At 40.2% G+C, this 23,446-nt stretch overlaps 1 protein-coding gene across 1 annotated transcript in view; it reads right to left on the minus strand.

Annotated features, from left to right (window-relative positions):
• Nucleotides 1-23,446, minus strand: part of gfra4a (GDNF family receptor alpha 4a) — a 182,119-nt gene that overhangs the window by 38,901 nt on the left and 119,772 nt on the right. The window contains exons 2-5 of the mRNA XM_028438876.1: nt 11,367-11,648; nt 10,795-10,875; nt 5,990-6,329; nt 2,295-2,404 (exon numbers count right to left, since the gene is read on the minus strand). Coding sequence (XP_028294677.1) covers nt 2,295-2,404; nt 5,990-6,329; nt 10,795-10,875; nt 11,367-11,648 — 813 coding nt within the window. The remainder of the gene's footprint in view (nt 1-2,294; nt 2,405-5,989; nt 6,330-10,794; nt 10,876-11,366; nt 11,649-23,446) is intronic.

A 23,446-nucleotide genomic window follows, 5' to 3' on the forward strand; every position in this document is an offset into this window, starting at 1 on the left:
TGATTGTTAGAGCAACCCAATGCAGCACAAGTTGTCATTTTGACTGAAAAAGCTGCTAAATGATCCTAAATGCTTCACCTCCGATAGAACTCAATGGACTAAAAGGAGCTTATCACATCACCAATGACGTCATTTCAACATGGCGGCGCACAGGGTAAAGTAGTCCCAGTTTTAAAAGTTAATAAAATGAATATGGTTCAAAATAATGTGTTTTGTTAGGCATATATCTTCTAATAAGGACATTTCAAAGGTTTTAGGCCACATTTGTAAAATCAGTGGAAGATCCCTTTAAGGAGACCTGTTTCTGTTAAGTGTTCATTCTTCATTTATTTTATCTTGTGTCTGTTTTTAGGTTATAGCCCCTTCTTGTGTATTACAGCCCCTGTCTTTTCAGTGTGTAACTGCAGATATATGGAGTAGCTTCTCCTGCTTCCACTCTTATATTCCTCACCCCATAATTACCTTCCCTGTACTATTTAAGGAGTGCCTGATGCCTTGATGGTTTGTTTTCTTAGGACCTGAAATACTAAAGGTTCGCATGCGTAAGAATGTGCGCAAACTTGACAGTGCGCACGTAAGTTGCACGTATATTGGAGTTGATGTTCTGACCCTTTGCAATGAGGAACGGTTACAAACATTGTGAGACGGAGAGAAAGGCAAAATAGCAACTGAGAGAATGGAATTTTCTGTTGTAAGCCTTTCTGGAATGAATGCAAAATAATGAAAACATTTTTTATGAGCTATAGCTCTCCTCTACCCATTCATCTTTTCTTGTTTTTCCCACAGGATTGACTTTCTTACTGATATCGTCCCATATTGTGTTTCCCCTGCTTGTATTCACATTCGCTGTGATTCAACCATATGTTTATGCATCACGTCCAACATTTCTTTTTGTGCGTGCCGCATCTCTGCTTTCCCACATGAGCACAAAACCCTCATTTATTTTTTCAGAAACTTTATTTGAATTTGTCAATTCAATCTCTACATTGAACCCATCTCTAAGGAGCAGTGAGCAGCCATGGTGTCGTGCCAGGGGAGCAATTAGGGGTTAAGGGACTTGCTCAACATCCCACAGTGATGACCCAGGTGAGATTCAAACCGGCGACCCTCTGATTACAAGCTCACTTCCCTAACAACTAGGCTACCACTGTCCTTTAAATAGGGCTGACTTTACTTTTGGACAGGCAATCTTTAGTGTTTCTAAAACACATGCAATGTGTTTGCACATCCATTTGTAATCTTAGTAAATCAGGCCCAATGTTGCTTTTGTTTATTTGGACTTAATTCTGTTTATGAAACTAAAAATCCAACATTACTCTTCTTCGTCCCTCTGCATTTAGGTCCTACTCTACTTCTATACCTCACCTTTTTGACATTATGTGTTGGCAAAGTTATTGTTGCCATCCAGGTACATTTTGCCAAAGGAATAGTAAAGTGATGATTTACACTACTTGTACAACTAGGACAAAAAACGATTGATTTTAAGTATTGTGTGACCATACAAAACCGTATCAGTTCTAATAATGCTGACATTCTTAAAGCAAAATACCACAAAACTGACCGAAAAAAATGCAAAAGCCAAGACCAGTGACAACTCAACTGATCACAAAGAGAAATATTGATTTTCTGGCACCTCCGACTCACACTTACAGCTAAGGCATAGGTAATGGCCCAATCATTGCTGCCCCACTTACCGTCTATTCATTCCTTTCCCCGTGTATCTGTTCTCGACAAACTAAAAAGCCTTTCACCCTCATTCTGCTTCCTTTTGGTTTTGTTTTCATAACCCAGCTTGTTTTAACAATCTTGACAGAGGTTGGTGGATCGATTCCAGGATGTGATGTTTTTTTCGTTTGTTGAAAGGTTCTTAAAACCTGAACCCCAAGTTTCTCCCAATGGAGGATGTGCACCTAGCATGACAGCTTTGTTTCTGTTAGTGTGAATGTGGCGGACATTACTCAGCCTGTATAAGTCTTTTACCTTTTACCCTTAGTGCTTTAAGTGAGCCTTCAGATTTTTACCTACAACACAATAAGTAGACTTGCACACCTTTTTCTACTCCAACTCGCTGTCACCTTTGTAATAATTTTGTCATAATGGCTGTCAATAGTTGTAATTGCTCTACTTACAACATCAATGATTTGCCAGGCATGCCGCAACCACATTAACCAACACTCCACTGATAAATGAGCACCTCTTCATCTCCATTGTTGACTCTGCCTTTTGATTCCTGTCTTTCTACCTGTTTGTCTCTTACCCATCACACATGTTGCACAACCAGTTGAAATCCTTACCAATCAGTCCGGTGTATGCAAGGAGACATGCTCCATAGTTCTCCTGCTCGCAACCACTGGTGCTCTGCTCCGAAGGTTGGCAGTCATACTGGAACTGTGCCCAGCGGGACCTGTGGGAGCAATAACATGCCATCCATCATTTAATTGTGGCCAGCTCCTGTGATTTCCCCTCCAACAAATGAATGCAAGTCTGACACCTATAATGCTAATCGACAAACATATCCTCGTAAAATCCGTTCCCTCTGCCCTTCACAAACTCGCACAGCAAAGCACTTCAACGACTTTTGTCACCAATGGTGATATTCACCCCCCTTCTATCTCTAATTTCTTTATCCCTGTTTGCCGTCTTATGGCAGGCTGCCAGACAATAAAAAGTCAATGAGGGGCACAGATAGGCCTGTACTGTGCTCTCTAAATACCGTAGGCACTCCCTGGCAGGCCTGGCCGTGAGGAGATTAGATAAATATGGATCTTTCATTCAAACCCTTCCTCCCTCAGCAGCTTTGCCATCACTTCCCCTCAAACTTCACCCACCAGTCGCCCAGATATCCAGCTTCATCAGCGTCATAATCATATACGGCTATTGCAGCCATCATATCGGATCATTGGCTCCCTGTCAACTGGCATTTGCAGCAGGATCCCCTCTGGGCATCACAACTCTCAGCTCAGGCCTCGTTTGTCATGTCACTGTATCGATGCGTGTAAAACTCATAGGCTGTGCACTAAGTGAGGCCATCCTCTGCAGGCGGCCCGTTAATGTCAGCTGAATGGTGCAGGATTGGCAGGCAGTGTGGAGGCCTTAAGAGGCAGCATTCATGGGGGAGGGGGGTGTTGATGCCTGATTGATAGCCGTGAAAGATGAAGTCCTTTGTTTCCGTGACATTTCTAGTAAAACTAGATTAAATGCTAGTGACTATTTGCTGTCAAACAAAAGTTGATTGATTGCATCTAAGCACTCTATGTTCCTGTATGACATACGTCCCATGAATCGGAATAAATATAGTTTATTTTTATTTATTGAGCATCACTAGATGCATTGAAATTGGAGTCAAATGCTTTGCACAGCAGTTTGACACTGAATGAATAACACAGAGAACACGCTATCCATCACTGTGCAATGTTATTTCTTACCCGGTCAAGTATGAGTCTCAAGTGATAACGGTTGCTCCGTTACTTCGGATGGCTGCTTGTTGCCTGGATGCCACGCTCAGGAAATTAATGCAGATTTTAATTGAACCAATTATACACGGAAAAATGAACATAACAATTGAATTAATTAAAACAGCTGACTGGTTCAACCTAAATGAACATATCACATCAGCCAGACTTATTGTCTAAGATAAACAAATGCCAGTTGTGGCCCTGAGGCAACATCAGCAGCCGTAACAAAAGAGATATTCAGTTTGCACAAAACGCAGCCGAAAATACCCACACATGATGTCTCTATGCAGAAACATTGGATTACACCACCGTTGTTTCCTGCAGCCAGTTTACAACAGTGACGTGCAGTCAGGGTAGGCAAGGTATGCAGTGCCTTCTGAAGGGTGAATTGATATTTTGATTATTTCTTTTAATTATATTATATTATAGTTATAATTTGTTTTTCAATTACAGTACCTGTAAGTTTGAAAGTGTCAGCATTTTGTGATTTTCATCGCCCAAATGACTCAACACTGCTATTTCCTGGTAGGGCAGTGACGTTGCACATTTCTCACTCCGCTGCAAGGCACATTGCTCTGCCTCTGGCCCTCAGAGCCTGTGTTTATATGTGTTTTTGTTTATGTGCAGTCAGTTCTCCAATATGAAAACCATTTACATAAAAAGGAAGATCGCTATGCTGCCTTTGAATGTAAACGTGCTATGCTAAATGCTACACATACGTTCACGGTGCATTAGTGAATTGATACAGCGTGGCTGCTGCTACGTTTTCTAGCTAGTGGGGCGGGATGACACTACAGGCAGGATGACAGCGCTAGAGACAACAATGAAACTTTCTTTTGAGGAAAAATGACAACTTTTAAAAGATGGTCTGAGCTACCAGACCTTCAGCAAAGGAAAGGTCAGAAAATTGTTGGTAATTTTCACAGTGAATGGTACAAAAGGAAAGATTGGCTTTGTGGATGCGCCTCACTGAAATGGCTGAATCCTAATCTGTTTCTTCTAGCAATTAAACAGTGAACCCACATTACACCCTTTTTTTCATTCCTGTACAATTTTAAATAAATCTACTTGAGTCATCCAAAATCAGGGAACATTTATAATAAAAACTGAACCTACAATAGGCCACTAGGGCCCCTGCCTTTGCATATAGATGCTATCCAGTTCCACCAAAGCTAGATGTCACTTGTGATCAGCCTTTCTGTGGAGATGCAGGATGACATCATCATTAGATTCAGGGACTTTGTAGCATGGAGACATTGAAAACACGCAGGATAGGAGCTCTGCATGACTGGACTTGGGCACCGGTGCAATCGGCTAATCAACCCTACATGCTAAATCCCAGATTTTAAACTAGCCTCGTGGGAGAGAGGTGTAACATCTTCATACAAAATGTACAACTAAACTACTCTAATCACTGAAGTTATTCCCAATGGAGTGTCTGTGCTTTGTTTGGCAGCTCTTTTATAATTAGTGCATTATTGTTTATCATCACTAAATTTACCTCTGTAGCTTCTTGCTTTTCACAAGAGACCTTTGGATATACACTGAAGTTTTGCTCTATGACCTTCATCCTGTCCTCCAAAGGTGGTGCTTTAGCCCTGGATGTACCATCTTGCACATGCGAGTTGAGTATTTAATAACAACAAAGTTGCCCATGACCCATGGATGACCTGGTAGAGGGTATATCTTCCAGGTGTCAATCAGGGATCTGTGATTGACATCTGAATCTGTGCCCGAAGGTTCCCAGTGCCACTCCAGTAGGACTGTTGCAACATCATAGGGAAATCTGGTCCCCTGCACCTTTTTCCTCATCTTGCACCTTTACATGGTTCTGCACGATCAATGTGCTTACTTTTTGCCATAAGCCATCCATTGTGTAACTAATGTAACTCTAATTCTATGAATCCAGGATGACGCCAGACTTCCCTGTCACTCGGAATACTTGTGGTTTCGTAAGAAGACTTTGTAGGAACAGGTTCTTGATTGACAACGTGAAGATATACCCTCTCCCGAGTCATCCAGGTGTCTAGGGTGACTTGGTACATCCAGCACTTATCCAGGACTCCTAGAACAGTAGCTACATTAGTAACATATCCTTCTAAACAAAAAGATTCAAGCCATTCATTGATCTTCTGCACACAGTACTTTGTGTAGCACAAATGTTAGCTGAAGTCTGCTGGTGCCTATCACAGTTTATATTAAGTGGTGAAGGCAAGGCAACCCCTGGACAAGGCTGACATACAATCCCATTCATCCACTCATACACCCATGGGCAATTTGGAGAATACATATTTACCCTAATATACACTTTTTGTTGGGAGAAACTGGAAATAACTGCAAAGAAAAAGTGCTAATCACTAACATCGTGCAAATATTTGTTTTGAATTAATATTTACTAACTTCTACCTCTCCTGGTCACACCTCACAGTGAGGTGTGACCATCCTTACATCTAGAGTTAAAGTGTCAGGAAAAAGGTAAACATGTTTTAACACTATTTGTGGGTGTGGCCTCTTAAACAGCACTTAATGGTTACCTGCACACATAATCCGCCTTGCAAATTCGTAGCTGTGCGAGACAATTGGGCTTTTCCCTCTCTTCGTAAGAACAGGTCGGCACGATGGTCTGCCTGCGGCGCTCGGCACAGGCTGTGTCGGTACAGGGACAGAAGAGCAGCTCGTGTGTGTAGTCGAGGGGAACGCGGTCGAAGAACTTCCTCAGCGCCTTGTTGCACTTGGGTCGATTGCAGGGTCCTGAGTGTGCCAATGGCTGGATGCAGGCTGAGACGTACTCAGTGCGAAGCTTCTGACATGTCTCATCGATGTTACACGCCTTGGCAGCATCCAGGCAGCGGTTCACCGTCGTCACTTCGGACTCTAGAAGGTAAGAAGATATAAAGGCGATAAAACTGTATTTTGACCTCTCTGCAAGTTGGAAGTTGAAAATCCAGCATAGTTTACAAATGACCCCAAGGCCCGATTACAGCATGTACTGAGTTGCTTCTCTCACCTCTTGATGTTTTGTGCATCTTTAAGAACAACCTCAATCTAAAGGATAATATGTAAATGGTAAATGGACTTGATTTTATATAGCGCTTTATCCCCACACTGAAGCAGTCTCAAAGCACTTTACATATCAGCTCATTCACCCAATCACTCTCACATTCACACACCAATGGGACAGGACTGCCATGCAAGGCGCTAGTCGACCACTGGGAGCAACTTAGGGTTCAGTGTCTTGCCCAAGGACACTTCGACACATAGTCAGGTACTGGGATCGAACCCCCAACCTCTCAATCAGAAGACGACCCTCTACCATCTGAGCCACGGTTGCAATGTAATGTAATGTGCCTGCATGTAATGAATAGTACATGGATAGGGTTTTAATGTTGCATGAGTGTGAGGCCTGGATGCATTTCCACCAAGGTTTAATAGCTGTATATTTCATTCTGCTGGGTTAATGCAAATGGGCAGCGTTGAAAAAGCCGCTTTCGTCTTTCCAACCACACAACACAGCCTGTAATTACTGCTCACTCTTGTTCATCTATCTCTCCATCCTTCCCCCATCAGGAGCCATCTCTCACTCACCTGATTCCCTCTTTCCTTCCTCACTGTGTGCCTGCCACTCACTGAGCCACTTTCACCCCAACGCAATTCATCCCTCTCACTCCTCTATCAATCCTGCCTCAACTTCGTCCATCCATTCCTTCCTCAGTGCTCCTGCTCCCTGTGACTCCACCAGTAATGAGCCACCTCTGTGGAGGCAGCGGATAGCCCGTTTTTGTGGTGAGCATTATTTCCCCATCCATCATCATGTGTGTGTTTTTTCCCCAAGCGGCCTTCCAATCAATACAGTCATGATGACGCTTAGCCCCTCTGGCAGATCGCGCCGCTCATTAGTTTGTAAAGTGCCTGTAGTTGTGTCTCTTGGTGAGTTTGGCTCTCACCGAGCTGTCATATAAAATATGTATGGCCTTGGAGAGCAAGCTAACAACCCATCACAGAGCTTGGGTGAATAGTTTCACTGCCGGACGGCAAACAAGGCTGCAGGTTGACAAATTGTATCCAGTGGCCACATGCACAGAATGTAGATTATGCATTTATGTTTTCAAATAATAGCATTGAAATTTAGGTGAATCAATGTTTACTCGCAAAATGATCTGCACAGCATCTTCGCAAGTTGTTGGTTTGATACCTGAGCCTAGGAGGCTGAGTGCACTCAAAACAAATGTTTTCCAGCATCAGAGCCAATCCTCACTTCACACATCTAAATTTAAAAGTAGCTGTGTGTGCCTCTTGGTACTTGGGCATATTTGCTTTTCCTCCCTGCAGAGTGGATTTCAAATTAAAATGTGACGGAGGCTGAAGTGCTTAGGCTTTCAAAAAAAAAAAAAAAAAACTTTTCACTTTCTTTGCATGGCTTTCACTGAAATCTAGTACATTTTTGTAAGAAACCCCCAAAAATGCTGCTCGGAGTTTAAAAATATCAATTTTTTGTTGGTTGGAAAAATGTAATTATTGAATAAAATGGAGGAAAAACCAGCTGTTTCAAGTGATGTTTTTATTAACTGATGGAGCCCTATTCAAATCCTTTTTGGATCAAGCAATATTTGTTTCATAGGTTGAGGCCTAAAATCCTGTAAGAATGTTGATTAAGTTGGATTTAAAATGCCAGAGAAAACAGAATATCGACTGATCTGTTGTTTTTTGTGTTGTTTCTAAAGTGTAAAAGGTTAAATATTTAATGCATGAACACAATTATTCATGCACAAATAAGGCAGGTACTCGGACCATTCATGTTCACATAAATATTTTTGCACAAATTGCACAAACTTTATTGCGCAAATCTCAGTTGCATTTGTGAATTTTCTTCCTGTTGGCACAAATTTGACAAAGATAACATCAGAAAGTCACAGGCATAATGTGTAAACATCCATCCATCCATTTTCCGACCCGCTTGCTCCCTTTTCAGGGTCGCGGAGGTCTGCTGGTGCCTATCCCCAGCTGTCATCCGGCATTGAAAAATTTTGTAATGAGATTATATGCACTGGCGTAATTTAGACACATGCACAGTATCTGCATTAAACATCATCCATGGGACATACTGTACAGTAGTTATGACGGTAATTGTATTATTTGTCTGATTCGTATCTACAGGAGGAAAACAAAAACGCAACTGTGATTGTCACATGTACATTTGCAAAGTTGTATGAATTTTATAATTTCGGAAAGAATATTTACTTTTTAAGAACATTGTTTATTGTCTATTTACATGTGCATCCGTGAAACTTGTGACAGGAACCTTAACCCATAAAAGAGCAATAAGGTGTTATGTATTATACTAATCATTTTCTTCACGCTTTGATGCCCTTCAGCATAGATTTTAACATCCTTTTCCAACCAGTTTATACAAATTTGTCATGTTTGCACATATAAATCTCTCCATGGTTACACAATCATTGTTGTAATTTGATTTACTGTTTGCTTTATGTGGGTGTATAGGTCAGCCATGGACTGAAGGCAGGAAATAGCTCTCGCCATATTAACTAACTTACACTTAAAACAATAGCATTAGAGCTCTTACATGAGGACACAAAATGGTTAAATAATCTATTATAGTGGATTTAGCTTTAAAATAATACCCAACACGATCTATCAGGCTGCATTTGATGCCGTAAGGGTAATTTGTCATCTTTGATGGTTGGAATAAAATCTATATTAATGAGTAAAAACAGAGGAACACTCAGTTCTTCAATTCGTGGTTCCTGCTTGCATTCTTGAAGACTGCCGTGTGCTGTTTGGCTGTGTGATGCCATCAAGCTAGAGAAAGATCATTCATCATGCCTAGGCTGTTTTAGCACTTGTCTTGTCAGAATGCATGTCACGGATGCCAACTTTGACCCCCTGCAGTGTCACCATGGGGAAATTTACGAAGAGTCATACAGTGCAGCTTTGACGCAGTTATAATTCAAAGGAGCCCAGAAGGAGCCGTGTCATTTTGATGGGCTGCATTCATACGGGTCAAAAAACCAATGAAAAGGGAACAAGCGCTAAATTGAAAGGTTTGATTTTTGTCTTGTGCACATGGTGTTTTTCCCCAAACGGGTTATCCCATATGAGGATTGACCTCAATTAATTATGCACAAAAAGCCACACGAGAGAAGGATTTGGCTACGGAGGAGGCTTGTGAGCGTAGGAGCATTCACAATGAGAATCTTTCGTCTCGTGAATGGCGCTGAGCTGATATCACTGCTGCAAAGCACCGCTGAGATTCACGGTGGGTTGAAACTAGACACCTGAGGTGCCGTGGGAAGAGCGATGAAGATAAAGGGAGCCTGAGAGGATCAGCTCCAACATGTCAACTGTTTTACGTCTTTATTTCACATATGTCAACGCTTTCTTGAGATATATAGTGGAATTTGAAAACTAAATCAGTCTTTAACCGGATGATATGCTTGTGCATTTTTATTGTGTGTTGGTGTTGCATGAAGGAGTTTGTAGAGAATATACAGAATTAATTTCACCATCCTCCAGTGAGGAGGCAAAGTATGGCATCCATTACATTTATGCAATGAATTGGTAAAGACTGTATGTTACTACAACTTTTCTGTTTTCTGATTTTTTTTTTTTTGTAATGCCAATTTGCAAGTACAAGGTTCTTTAATCGCAAAACTTCAAATTTTCCAAGCTCCTTAATTTAACGTGGCCATTAAACACGTATGTAATCCAGCCCCACATTTAGGTACTGGTGAATATAAACTCTGATTGTGTGCCTTGTTTTTTTTAGGTGGTATTTTACCTTTATTTTCAGTCATTTAGTCTCCCAGCCTCTCCTGAGATATTAAAATTCACCCATCTACTGAATATGCATCAGTCATGGAAAACAAAACACTTGACTTTGTGTCCCCCGAATGGAAATGAATAGGAGTAGCTTTTCCTCAGTGTGAGGCTTCGCACTTTTCCAAACTTCCATATAAAAGAAAAAGACAAATTCTGTCACGAGTCTAATTTTATCTTCTTGTCTCTTTCTAACTCTCACCTCTAGCCAAGACTTTCTTCCCTCGTCTTTCCAGTCTACTCCGCCTCTCTCATTCACCTGTTTAAATGCTTCCAGTTGCATTTGGTAAATAGGTAATTAATTTGTGTCCCGGGGACTAACAGCGGCTCATCCCCACCCTGCGGCTTGCCCACAGGCCCAGACCCACAGCGAGCAGTGAAATGTGTGCTACTCTCTGCACACGGAAACAGAACCACAGCTTTGTTTCCTCTCCCTGTGACTTCTTTAAAATAGAAGTATCAGAGTCACATGAGCTGGAGTTGTGATACTTGTGTAAATCGTCACCTGCAGCGATGGAGGCCAAACGCACGTAGTCAGACCCCCTCTCCTCTGGTTCGTAGGGGTAACTCTCCACCAGGCTGAGCCCTGCAAACACAGGTTCGTTTTTCAAGGTTTTCACACATTGAAAATTAAACACACTCATTATAAACAGGAGAAAACAACATTGCTGAATATGTAGTATATGAATATGGTGCCCTTGTTTGCATCTGAAGACCATCCTTTACCTCCAAAGGTTCAAAACCAAGGTAGTTCAGGCATTTTCCTGAAAGCCATTACTTTAGCTGTCCATTGCCATAATGCTATGGCTCCTAAGTTATCCTCAAGCTAAAAAATAAAGAAAAGATAATACAGGACTACTAAATGTCTGCCATATAAAGTCCATAACACTAGTGGATATCAAAAATGTGGGTGAAACCAAAGGAAAAATCAGCTTTAGTTTCTCTATTTGTTCTACAATAAGCACTCATTTCACTCGCTGCAGAGTAGGAAGTCTAATTCACGTGCTGCATAGCGGCTCAGTTCCTGCCCCAGCCACCTCCCCTGGAACACAACCACTGAGGCTGGTATAGTCTTACCATGCAGCACGGACTGGTGCAAACTCCAGTAGATGCTCAGGCAGTTCTTCTCCTTTTTCATGCCTCGTTTACATTGGCAGCCATGCAGAGGAGTGGACATGAGAGCCGTCATGGCATTCTCGCACTGGTTTCGCGCTCCGGGTCCTAGTTTCACGCTCCCGTCTCCGGCCACACACTGCCTGAGTGTGCGCAGGCGAGGGCTGCAGGTGTCATCGCTGGAGCAGGCGTCCCCGGCCTGCAGACAGTCTCTCCTGCCCTCAGACAGCACCACACGTGGGATTCCTGCAAAACAAGGCACAGGAGTCATCAAACAAATATGCTTGTTTATACATACAGGTACATCCAGGAGTGGACTGGCCATCTGGCATACCGGGCATCGTCCTGGTGGGCCGTCGACCCGAAATGGGCCAGACCGGTCCGCTATGTTTTTTTTAACGTTTTGTTTTTTATGAGCAAATGGAGGCAGACATGGTAACAAGTGGCCAAAAGAGTCCATAAGTGGCAAAAAGTGTACAGTGACTAAAATGGGCCAAAAGGAGCAAAGAGTGGCCAAACAAGTTCTGATGAAATACGGCCAGGCCCGCAGAACATCTCCTCGCCAAATAGCACGTACCACATTCCCGAGAATTCAATAAAATGACTTGGTTCCACCGATTAAAAAAAAGTCTCCGAGAGGCTCTTGACATCCGCTCATAGAATATCCATGTGAAATTACAGCCTGATTCAACGAGCATTAATATAGGAGTCGTCATTTGAAAAATGGGGCCCCCTGGCGCCCCCGTGGCACATACGGAGTAATGGGCCCCATTCATATATTGGTATGTGTCAATGATTCGGTGCCACCAACTGACGCAATATTTGACTCACAAATAAATGAGAAAACAACTTTAATGGAAATTGCAGAAAAAAGGCGGGTGGGCATAATCGTAATCTGCGTTGAATTACCTATGAAACGAGTGTCTCATCATATTCATTCATAGAGTATTCATGCCAAACTGCATTCCGATCTAACGAGAACTAACGGAGGTAATGGGCCCCATTTATATGTTGGTATGTGCCAATAATTTGGTCATGATATTTGACTCATGAGAAATGAGAAATTAACTTTCGTTTTTTTTTTTCCTTTGGGGCCCCAAATGCACACACATCCATAGATTTTACTATACCTAACCAGTTTCAGCCCAATCCGTTCACAAATAACAGAGGAGTAGCGATTTCAACTAGTGTAAAGAAGAAGAAGAACAACAACAACAAAGTGAGTGGCGTTTTGAGTCCGGTAGTCCGGCCTAAAAATGGGCAAATAAAGTGGAACCAGGTGGTATGCAAAGGCAAAGAGCAGCTTAAATGTGGCAAACAATAGTGAAAAAGGGCAAATGTGGAACAAAATGAAACAAGTGGTATTTATTGGGCAAAAGGTTAGCTTATTTGGATAAAAAGTATGGCCAAAAATATTAAAGAAATGACAACATTTAGATTAAAGTGTCAAGAAGAACAAAAAAAAGAATATGTATTGGCAAAGGGTAACTAAAGTCTGAAAAAAGTGTCACAAAAGTGGGACAAAGGAAGTTGTAAAATGTAAATAGGTAAAAAAAAAAAAAAGGGTTAAAAGGATTCCCCCTTTTAAGGTTTTCTGTGGGAATAATAATTAAAATTAAAACATAAAGAGCCACATGTTGAGAATCCCTGACTTAATAGCAGCTTCTACTTGGTGTAATGTAATGGGCTGGTCTGGACACAAAATGCGAGGGTTATATTTTTGTCCCAGTCCACCCCTGGGTACATCTCAAACCTACAGGTAGATACTGTAGATACAGTCGGTGGGTTAAAGATGACATCTTCATTTGTAAGAGTGAATGAGAGCTTTGCAGAACTTACGGATAAACAAGCTTTTCTTTTCCTCTGGGGATGTAAAATATGAATGTCATTTGAACCAAACCAAATGTTGCATTGCCGAACAGTTGCCCTGCTCTCTCAAACACTCTATCACTAATGTGACACTTTGTTTTGGCTGCACCCGAAACACTTGCAGTGCAGTTTAGACCATGTCGGGACGTGTTGGTGAGACGCCACGCGCCCTTTAAGTTTCATCAAAATCCACCCGGCGTCACTGACATGTATGAAGTCATGAATAATACAGCACCCATCCACCCTCGGGCTCATGAATGTTTTAAAATGATTGTATGCAACGATGAAACACACCATTGAATGTTTTATCACCGCTGACAAGCATCCATGTATGACGTTCAGTTCAGTTTTACAGTTTCAGATTTAAACAAGCAAGTGATTAAAAAGCTCATATTTATTCACCAGTTTGGTTTGACTATTAAAAAGCCACACGCTGCCAAATTTATACATTTCAAGCTCCTAAAAACCTTTCATGAGGAGGAGCTGCCTGCAGCCTGACTAAACAGTTATAAAACCCTGTGTGACTCTGGAAGGGTTTTAACTGGTCTGACATATTGGCTTTGATATTGTTCATTAACTGTGGTGGAAATGTGATGACAGTTTTGACATTTCGGAGTACAAAGAATCTAAATTTATTATAAAAAGCCTGTGATTTAAATTCTTAAATATCAGGCTTGTAATTGGAAGGTTATTGTTTGAGAGCACATAGTCCGCCTGCGTCACATCAATACGACTGTGCCTTCCTGAACTTGTGGCTTATGTTTCACATTCAAAGTGGGCTTGGATCCATCTTCATCAAACACACCAGTGAAGACTTCTGTCACTTCCATGACACACATTTGACATGCTGTGAAGATATTAGGTTGTAATAAACTAATTTAATGCCAAAATATATTCAGAGGAGGGAATAGTTCATTTAAAGCTGCAGTTTGTAACTTTTTTTTGGCATAATTTGGTAATCAAAATGTTCTGAGTGGACAGTGAATCTATTCTCCTTCTCTTGGCCCTGAAAAATTTAATTTATAAATCTGGAAGTCAGCCAATCAGAGATCTTTCTGCAAACGTGTGTGCTCCATGGGCTATTTTAGGCGTTTCTATTGGCTGCTCAACTGAAATCACGTACCATCGGCAGTGAACGTGCATTTGGGGACATTCCAGCAGAAGTCCCCATAACAGCGTAAGGCACAACAGTTACAAGGCAAATCAAGTGGAAAAAGGCAGAGCTGTGGGGAGAAGGAACAGAATAAAGTCACAAACGCTGAGGAGGAACGCATTGCTTTTGCTTGGCGTCCTTGCGGACCTCCGTGACTGTGCAGGGTCCGCCCCACACACACACTGGCTTCAGAGGGAGAGTGAGAATAGACAAGATAAATTGCATTTAAACTTTTAAGAGAAGCTTATTCAAGGTAAATTCATTTTACAGTCATTTGTCATTTTTCAGAGCAGCTGGGATCACAGCCGCCTCTGTGAGCTCTCTGGCGGGGACATGCTTTGGACAATAACTACAGAGTAATAAGTGCATTCATGTTGGAGTCTCTAAGACACCAAAAAAAGATAACATCCATACATTTGTCACTAGTGTCTATTAAAAAAAAATGTTGCTAAAAGTGTTTACAAAAGACACCGATAAGAGAGGTTCAGTTTCGGTTTCGAAGCGGAGAGAGTATTCTACAAACTGCAGCTTTAATAAAGTCCAAAATCCAAAAGTACCGCAGGTACAACACAAATCCAGAACAGTGCAAAGGCAAAAAAGTCCAACAAAACTGCTAATGATCAAATACACACTTTAGATGTCGGAGAGGCAATCAAAAAATGAAGAACACCTGAGTGGAGACAGGAGGGAAGCGTCATCACACTCTCACACAAACACAGTGACAAGACAGTAACCAATAAAGAGTCGAGATTGGTATTTGAATTGACAACTATGAGATTTCAAGACAGAAATAAACTCAATATGTCGAATCGCCTATTTCAGCGTTCATAAAAAAACAGACAGATTATGGAATTCACATAGTGGAAGGGACATTTTAAAGGAGACATATCATGCTTTTAAATCCTTCCTTTTTACATATAAATCATACAGTTGTGGTCTATATAAAGTGGAACTGCAATGCTTGGGTCTGAATTCCTCATTATTATAGTTCCACAGGCCCCTTTTCTAATGTGCTTCTGAGAGCAACTCGTTTTGGTGCTGTCTCTTTAAATGCAAATGAGACACTTCATACCCCGCCCCCTCTCCAGGTTGCAGAGGTGACACTCGGTTCAACTCCACCCTGTTCGGCCATTTTTGTAGTTTGATAGAAGAGAATACGATTATCTAGCGGCGCAGAAAATGTTTATTCACACGTTATTTACAAAATGTCAACAACAGAAGACTTGTCCATCCAGCTTTACATGTTCAAGCCAGAGTCTGACCCGGTGGAGCGAGATGAAAATGTAGATGATGAACCTGCAGAACCCTAATAAGTGAGCTAACACAAGCACCGAGCTAACGCTAGCGCCAAGCTAACGTCATGAAATGCATTTTAATACAGTCTTTACGGAGACAAAAACGGCAAAATTAAATGACTAATGAAAACTTTAGACTTAAATTAAACCACGTAGGCCATATCATCAAGGATCTAAAACGAGCACACAGCGCTAACATATGAAGTCTGAAGACGGTGCAACTGCTAATGCTAACAAAACAATGACAGGGACGTCTTATCACACTTTTTAGCGTTATTTACAGCTTACCGAAGTGCTCTGTTCGTCATCTCCAAAGATAGAAGGAATTGAACCCTCAATCAGACAAAGTCTTTCGGCAAATCCTTCTTTATACTGGTGGAGGTTGCAGAAGCAGTCATCCTTGAAGTGCTTCGTGCACACAAAAATGACCTTACCCACAGATGTGGGTACATTTCCGTGAAAAATAAAACTCAACCAGGCACTTTGAAAAGGCTCTGATGCTGGGAGACGTTGTAATGAAGTGTATGGGTTACTACATCCAACAACCCAACATTTTGACTTATCCTCTCGTAACTTCGGCATCCTTGAGCTTGGACTACAAAATAAAAGCGAGAAATAAAAATGGCGGATTGCTCGAAGTGTTGGACCTGGAGTTGAGGTACTAATTTGGCAGTTCTGCTGCAAATACTGTGATGTAATAGTTCAAAAAACGTAATAGAGAATAGAAAAATCGAAACAGATTGAAAAATATGACCAAAACAGAATATAAAGATATCAATGGAGCACCTGAAGAGACTTCGCATTCCAGGATGTATGAAAGAGTCACAGCCAAGAATTTACATTTTTCAACAATCGGCACCTCAGAATTAAGGATGGTAACAGGTAACTAGTTCCTTTGGTTCCTTCTAAAGCATAAAAATATAAAATTAGCTCAAATTCTGTGAGCCAGGCAGGGGCGTAGCACCACATTTTGGGCCTTGGGTACAATCCATCTTGTTGGGCCCCTACTGTAAGTTATGTACACTTTTTTCGGGAAACTATACTAGTATCCTCTAGCTTTCTTTTTTTCACATTATTCCAGACGTTCCCAATCATTTTTGGGTCGTGACCCGATATTAATATCACAAATGTGCAGCGACACCAGAGATATTTGTTTTTTCTACAATTAGTTTTTGATCACGTTTATTAAAGTGTGTTACAATTACAGAATAGCCAGGATTTGTGACAAAGTGACAACCGCGCCATCTTAGATATTTTTATATTGCATTTTATTTGAAAAGCAAAAAGCAGCAAAATGCAGTCTTCCAAATATTTTTTGTTTTGAATAATTTATTTTCCATTTAAGATTTGGAAAATGAATGTTCCAGCATTTAAATGCCCAAGTTTATTTCAAACAAAATAATTAAAAAAAAAAGACATGTTTTAAATCTCACCTCTGAAGAATTGAGGAAACAACAGATTTCCCTGATTTCACCTTCTGGCCTGGTTTTCCATTCTTAAAGAAAAACATGCTGCTGCTGTGTATCTGTCTATCTCCCACTGGTTGTTACATCCACAGCACAGCAGAAGCACATGTGGGTTGTACCATTTGCACTGTTTTAAGGGGGTGGTAATAAGGCCTGATGCAGCATGAATAATTGTTTTAATGCAAAACTGTGAATAACAACCAGCTTATTTAAACAAAGGGCACTTTTCATTCCAATATAAATAATCTAAAAAAATGTAAAATGCATTTGTGTACATATAATACATAATACATATATAGTGCATATTGTGTATATATATATAAAACAGACTTCTGAGGGCCCCCCATCCCCTGCCTTGGGCATTGGGTACTCTTTACCCCCCCAGTCCGACGCTCCTGGAGCCAGGTACTGGCCTGGGCCGCTTCTTTGGGCTGCTTTGTTTTTATTTTTGTTTAAGCATATATTTTTCTTCTGCATTGATCATGTTCATTTTTGTTCCTCTATTGACGGTAAACTCAAAGATGAAATCAATACAAACAAACCAATATACCTTCATCAAGTTTGGATGATTTTTTTTAACGTGAAGGGTAAAATTTCAAAAACTTTGTAAAGTCATGCAATTATTAAGATTCCTCACTCATTAAAGTCTTTGAATGGAATGAGTGTGAATAACATTTATTTCTGAAGTAGTGTTTAAGCAACCTGCACTACAGTCTCTCTGGCATTTCATCGCACATCAAAATGACGAACTGCCTGAGCAGATTGACGAGAGAGAGAGAGTGAGAAAAAACATATTTAAGCTATAATACCAAAACAAACCTTTCTACGATAACACATAGTGTTGTTTTATTCATGAGCTAAATCTTCTGAGCGTACCATATGTTTTTATATTTGGGAATGTCACACCCATGAAATGAGTGTGTGGATTGGATAAATCCAGAGTTTAAACTCAACAACAAACCGGGACAAACACAAAGGATCATTTCAGGCTGCATTCGTCAAAGATGCTTCTTAAACTTTGATGTTTTTAAGCAGAAAAAGAGGATATTTTGTTCAAAAAAAAAAAAAAAAAAACACAAAAATCACAGCTCTCAATGATAGAGATCATAAGGGTACAATATGAAAATGGAGTTGAATAAGTATTTTTATGCAGAGTGTAGGCTTACTGATTTAATCTTCATCAAATGATATGTCAGTTTTAGGGACAAGAAGCTGTATCTCAATACAGGAACAACCCAAATCCTGTCAGAGCTCTACATCTTCATTTAAAAATAAATAAATAAAAACCAACCCTTGAGAAGAGTATACAAGGTTCCAGTCACAATCCAATAAAACAAAAGCATTCAAACATGAAAGAATCCGTCTACGGCCTCTGAGAGAAATGGGAAAAACAGAGTCCAATCCATGTGACCGACAGCAGACTTCTGAACCCTTTCTTAAAGTCAACTAATCTACCAATGAGCTGTCAATAAAAGTCTAGCCAGACACTAGAGAGAAACTTGTTGTTATGGGGTTTTTGGATGTTTGTTGAAGCTGCTGAAAGAAAGCATCTGCCACTCATATGAAAAGCTCATATCCGCCGAGGTCTTGACAGGCGCGACTTATTGTGCGGAAGAAATATTCCCAACAAGTCTTTTACTCCCCAATCGTCTTAAAATCTGATTTATTTTCTGTGCAAGGCAGAGCAGGGAGGAGAGAAGAAACCGCAGGGTGAGATAATGTCATTAGTTTCTGATGCAAATCAGCTCCACTCCAAGGTTTTCTTGGTTTATGATATGGCACCTTGAGATAAGATAGAATAATGCCCCTTATGTCAACATACGTACACTCACAGAAAACTCAGAATACAAATTTTCAAAGGAAAGTATGATTTTAATCTCCTACTGTTGGTGCTTTTTCTCTACTTGGTTAAGAAGCAACAATATTTACACATATTAGTAGATGTTTCCCTTCATTTCTGCACTAGCCAGCTGAACTGCAGGTGGGAACACGTGGGTGGTAAATGTGTGGGTGTGTGTGGGTGTTCTGAAGATGAAGGTGGAGAAAAAAAAAAAACTCCTTTAAGGAGATTTTGGTTTTTCACTCTGCCTCAAGGGGGAATCAAACCCATGTGAACAGCCACAGTGCAAATCTTATTAAATTAAATCTAATCCAGTGTGGAGTGAGGTTTGATATTTGTCTGAGGCATTATGCAGCCCTACAGATCACAGGGGATAACAGTTCGCCTGGAAACGGAGAGTCAAAAGCAATTAGGAAAAATCAGTTGGCTTGTCATTCAAATTCGTTCTACCCTCATACGCCTCCCTGTTTATCTCAGCGAGTTAAATCATTTGCTCTCTGTTTATTTGCTTCTTTTTGTCTTTGTTTCTCTCCAATTTCCACTTCCCTGCGTCATCCTTTTGGTTTAATCTCTGTGCTCCGTCTGATTTTTGGGTTTTCATCTGTCATTTCCCATTCACTTTGAAGCCTACACAACAGGTATAGTCCAAAAATCTGAAATTATTCTTTTTTTTCCCCCCCTCTCTTTCAGAATCTTCTCGTTTTTAGTTTCAGACTATCATCTCAACTTTTGCTATTTGGTTACAAGTCGTGTTAGAAAGATAGCACCAAACTATCAAATATGGTTCAGGGCTAAACTTATTTGATCGAGGTGTAGTGGAGTAGAATCAGAAAGCCCTTACTACCTGTAAGGACTTTGACTTGGCTTACTGTACTTGGTGCATAAATAATGAGGAATAGAAACAGCAAGATATTCCTAACTTGAGGGCATGAATTTGTATGTTTAGAAAAAATGTAAAAAATCTTGTACTTTTTACTAAGTAGTCCTTTCCAATCAAACTTCTATTAGAAATCAATGTGAATGGTACTTCAATTTCATGTGTTAAACTCTGATAACAAACTGAATTATTCGTTTTATGTTTTTGGATACAGGTCTAAGACAAATCACTAATTGTTTGACATCGAACTGCACCATGTTTTTGAAATTGTGAATGTGAATTCTTAGTTTTATACACAGGGTGGTTTTGAAAGGGGTTTAGCAGTTCCTGAAGCTAAAACGTTCGAAAAGCACTGGTATAAACCATGGCCAGTACAATGCAATGGATGGAGATGAAGCAGTGACAAGGTAGGACAACATAACACAACACAAAATCTACTTTTTATATTCCTTAAAACCAGTGACGCAAAACAAGATGGCGAACATAGCAATCAATCAACCCTATAGTAGAATATGAAGTACTTGGCAAAAATGCTACCCTCTTATTTATTTATTTATTTATTTATTCAGTTCATTTCCGACATGGTTGCATTAACAGAAATTCATTTGACAAAATCACATCATTGGTTTTTTTTTTTTTTTTTTTTGTCCTTTTGTATGCCGGAAAGGGCGACGGAAAAAAGCATTATGCTTATCCAGATCCGTCCCCTAATTTGAACACAGATAATTTTACATCCAACCTCGTTTCTTCTTTTTTTTTTTTTTTTTTTTTTTTTTGTCTTCAAAGTTCTGGAATGCAAAACAGAAACTAAACAAACACTACAGAAGAAAATATGTTGCAGTTTACACCATGTAGCCAAGGTTTCATCTGGTCTCATGCTAAAAGACACCTTTAATAGTAAGCATTACATGGTTACTATGGATACACACTATGTTTGATAGGTAAGGGAAATATATTGTAAACAGATTTTAAAAAGTAAAAAGCAATATACTGTATGTACAAAACAGACTGAGAGAGTAAAACAGGAAGGAACAGGGTTGAGATACAACCTTTCCTCCATCTTTTTTTTTTTTTTAACCTTTTATTTAACCAGGAAAGTCTCATTGAGATTAATTATCTCTTTTTCAAGAGAGTTCTGGAAGAAATGATGTGTAGGGGACTTGCTCAAGGTCTCACAGTGATGGCTCACAGTGGATTTGAAAATGCAACCCCCCGTTTACAAGCCCACTTCTGTAACCACTGGGCCACCACTGCCCCAAATCCATAATCATATCCTAAACACTAATCTAAGTGAGTGAACCCATCATCGGGGAACAAATCTTAATGAGCCACACAATAGGCTAATCATGCTCATCAACTCCACAGTATCAATCCCAGACTCCTGACTAGTCATTTTCTGCACTGACGAAGCTTTTTGGTAAATAAGTCTTTAAGCAAACCTTTTAAACTACTAGAATCAACTTGACTCGAGTGTCTGAGACATTTACAGAAAACTTCACATTAAAAAGTCCTAAAGCTACAACCTTGAATGGAACTTTTCAAATATTTTAGGGTCATACTGACTTACCAAATCAAATCACCTTACTTTAAAGCTGCTGAGCGACCAGTTATAGACAGTGTGATGATTTATTCTAACCATTAGGCTATTGAGTAATTCAGTCAGTCTTTGAAGGTGATGGCAAAGGACCACACTTTTGATAGTGTATATTGAAAGTCTAACTGCTTCTTCTCAACACTTTTTTTTAGCTAAGATTACTGTCTTCCTCCTTTTCTGCTCTCGTATCTGTAACTTTTTCCTGTCATCAAAAATGACCTCTCTCCTCCTCTTACACAAAAAACACCGTAGTCTACCCATAAATGCAAACGTTCATATTTTGGTTGCACACCAGTTCAAATCATGTTACATTTCATTTAGTTTGTATTGTAGGATTTCCTCAGACTGTCAGGGTCAGTTTGCTCTTAATATCAAAATTAGAGGTGCTTGACGGAAAAACTCTTGGCATGGTGCAGAATACTCAAATCCTTCCTGGAATTCAGAGACTAATCCATTTCTAAGGTAACCAAATATCATTCCACAGCTGTTCCAGAACAACACACATGTAATATAAGTATTTCCTCATCTTTTGAGTGCCTATAGAAATAATAGCATTGTAATATGTACACCAAAAAGAATGAACTTGTATATTTCTCTAACACCCAAGAAGACTTTTGAAAGCTCCCATCATGCATTATTCCTATTGTGAAGTCCATGAAAGTTAAGTCTCACCAACACCAGGTACATTAGAAAACTCAGTCCACTTGATAAATCACGGTCCATCCATTCAATTTAAACTACACACACACAAATACAGCACCCAATATGAGCATCCAAGAGCTACTGAACCCTTTCCACCCTGCTGTAGCATACCAACCAGAAAAGACAAAGGTGTCGTACAAAACGTCTGTGATGCTAATCCACAAAACAACCGTCTGTCAACAAAGCTTCCCATTAATCTTGACTCTCATTATGTATGTCCCATTTTGTTTCATCAATACGCAGCACAAATACACAAAGCAGAACAGGTGTTTACATCTTGTCTGTCACCGTATGATGAAAAAAGACACACTCAATCGCCGCACAGTGTCTTGTTGCTGAAACTAAGAAGTCGTCAGTTTGAGAGTGAAATGGACTGCTGGGTAAAGGATGCGTTGTGGAAATGGGTTTTTTTCTTCTTCTGTTGTGCCAGAAAATCTATGGACCTGATGAAAGAGCCCGTGTCAATCGAGATGTAATTGTTGACAATTTTCTCAGTTGGAGAGCAATCTTGGAAACAAGGCTATTTTTTTCTTTCATTGTCTGGTTTCTGTCATTGTGACCTTTAAAATCTTTACACTGGCTGGTGCGCTGAGGCTTTGACACCTGCAGATTTTACCATTGATTACTTGTAATGTCAGGTATTTAAGAACAAAACCTTATTCCCACTTCTAGACAGTAGATCAGAAGAAAAATGTTTAACAAAGTAACAGTAAATGAAAGAACAATTTGACATTTAAATGCTCTTGCTTGAGTAAATACAGCCAATAATAAGTCATCCTTATAGAAATGATCTATGATCTAAATTATACATCCTGCACGTGAAGCCTTCCACATTTTTAAAAGGATCCTCTGAGCAATCATAGGTATTCAGTTAAACTACTCCAGCACTAGATCCGGCTCAGTAGATCAATGCTCTGCACAGAACGTCATGCCTGAAGCATGCCTACAAGGAAGTAACACTGGAGACAAAGTCTGAACTCCCAAACACCCTCAAATTGTGCTTTTCACTCTCAAGGATCCAAGACACACCTCTGGATATCTTATTCACATGAAGCACAGCAATCTTTTCTCGTACGCCCATGCTCACACTGAATCATTGTTAAATTAACTCTTACCTACGCAATTACAATGACAATATTCCCAGGACAGCCCCTGGGGCTAACTTGAAATACAGTTTAAGGGGGGAGTGTGATTCATTAAGACTTACGTGTATTGACTATTGGCATGCTTTCACGGCTTGGTGCCAAT

Source organism: Gouania willdenowi, chromosome 22 (assembly GCF_900634775.1).
Source record: "Gouania willdenowi chromosome 22, fGouWil2.1, whole genome shotgun sequence".
Classification (NCBI taxonomy): Eukaryota; Metazoa; Chordata; class Actinopteri; order Blenniiformes; family Gobiesocidae; genus Gouania; species Gouania willdenowi.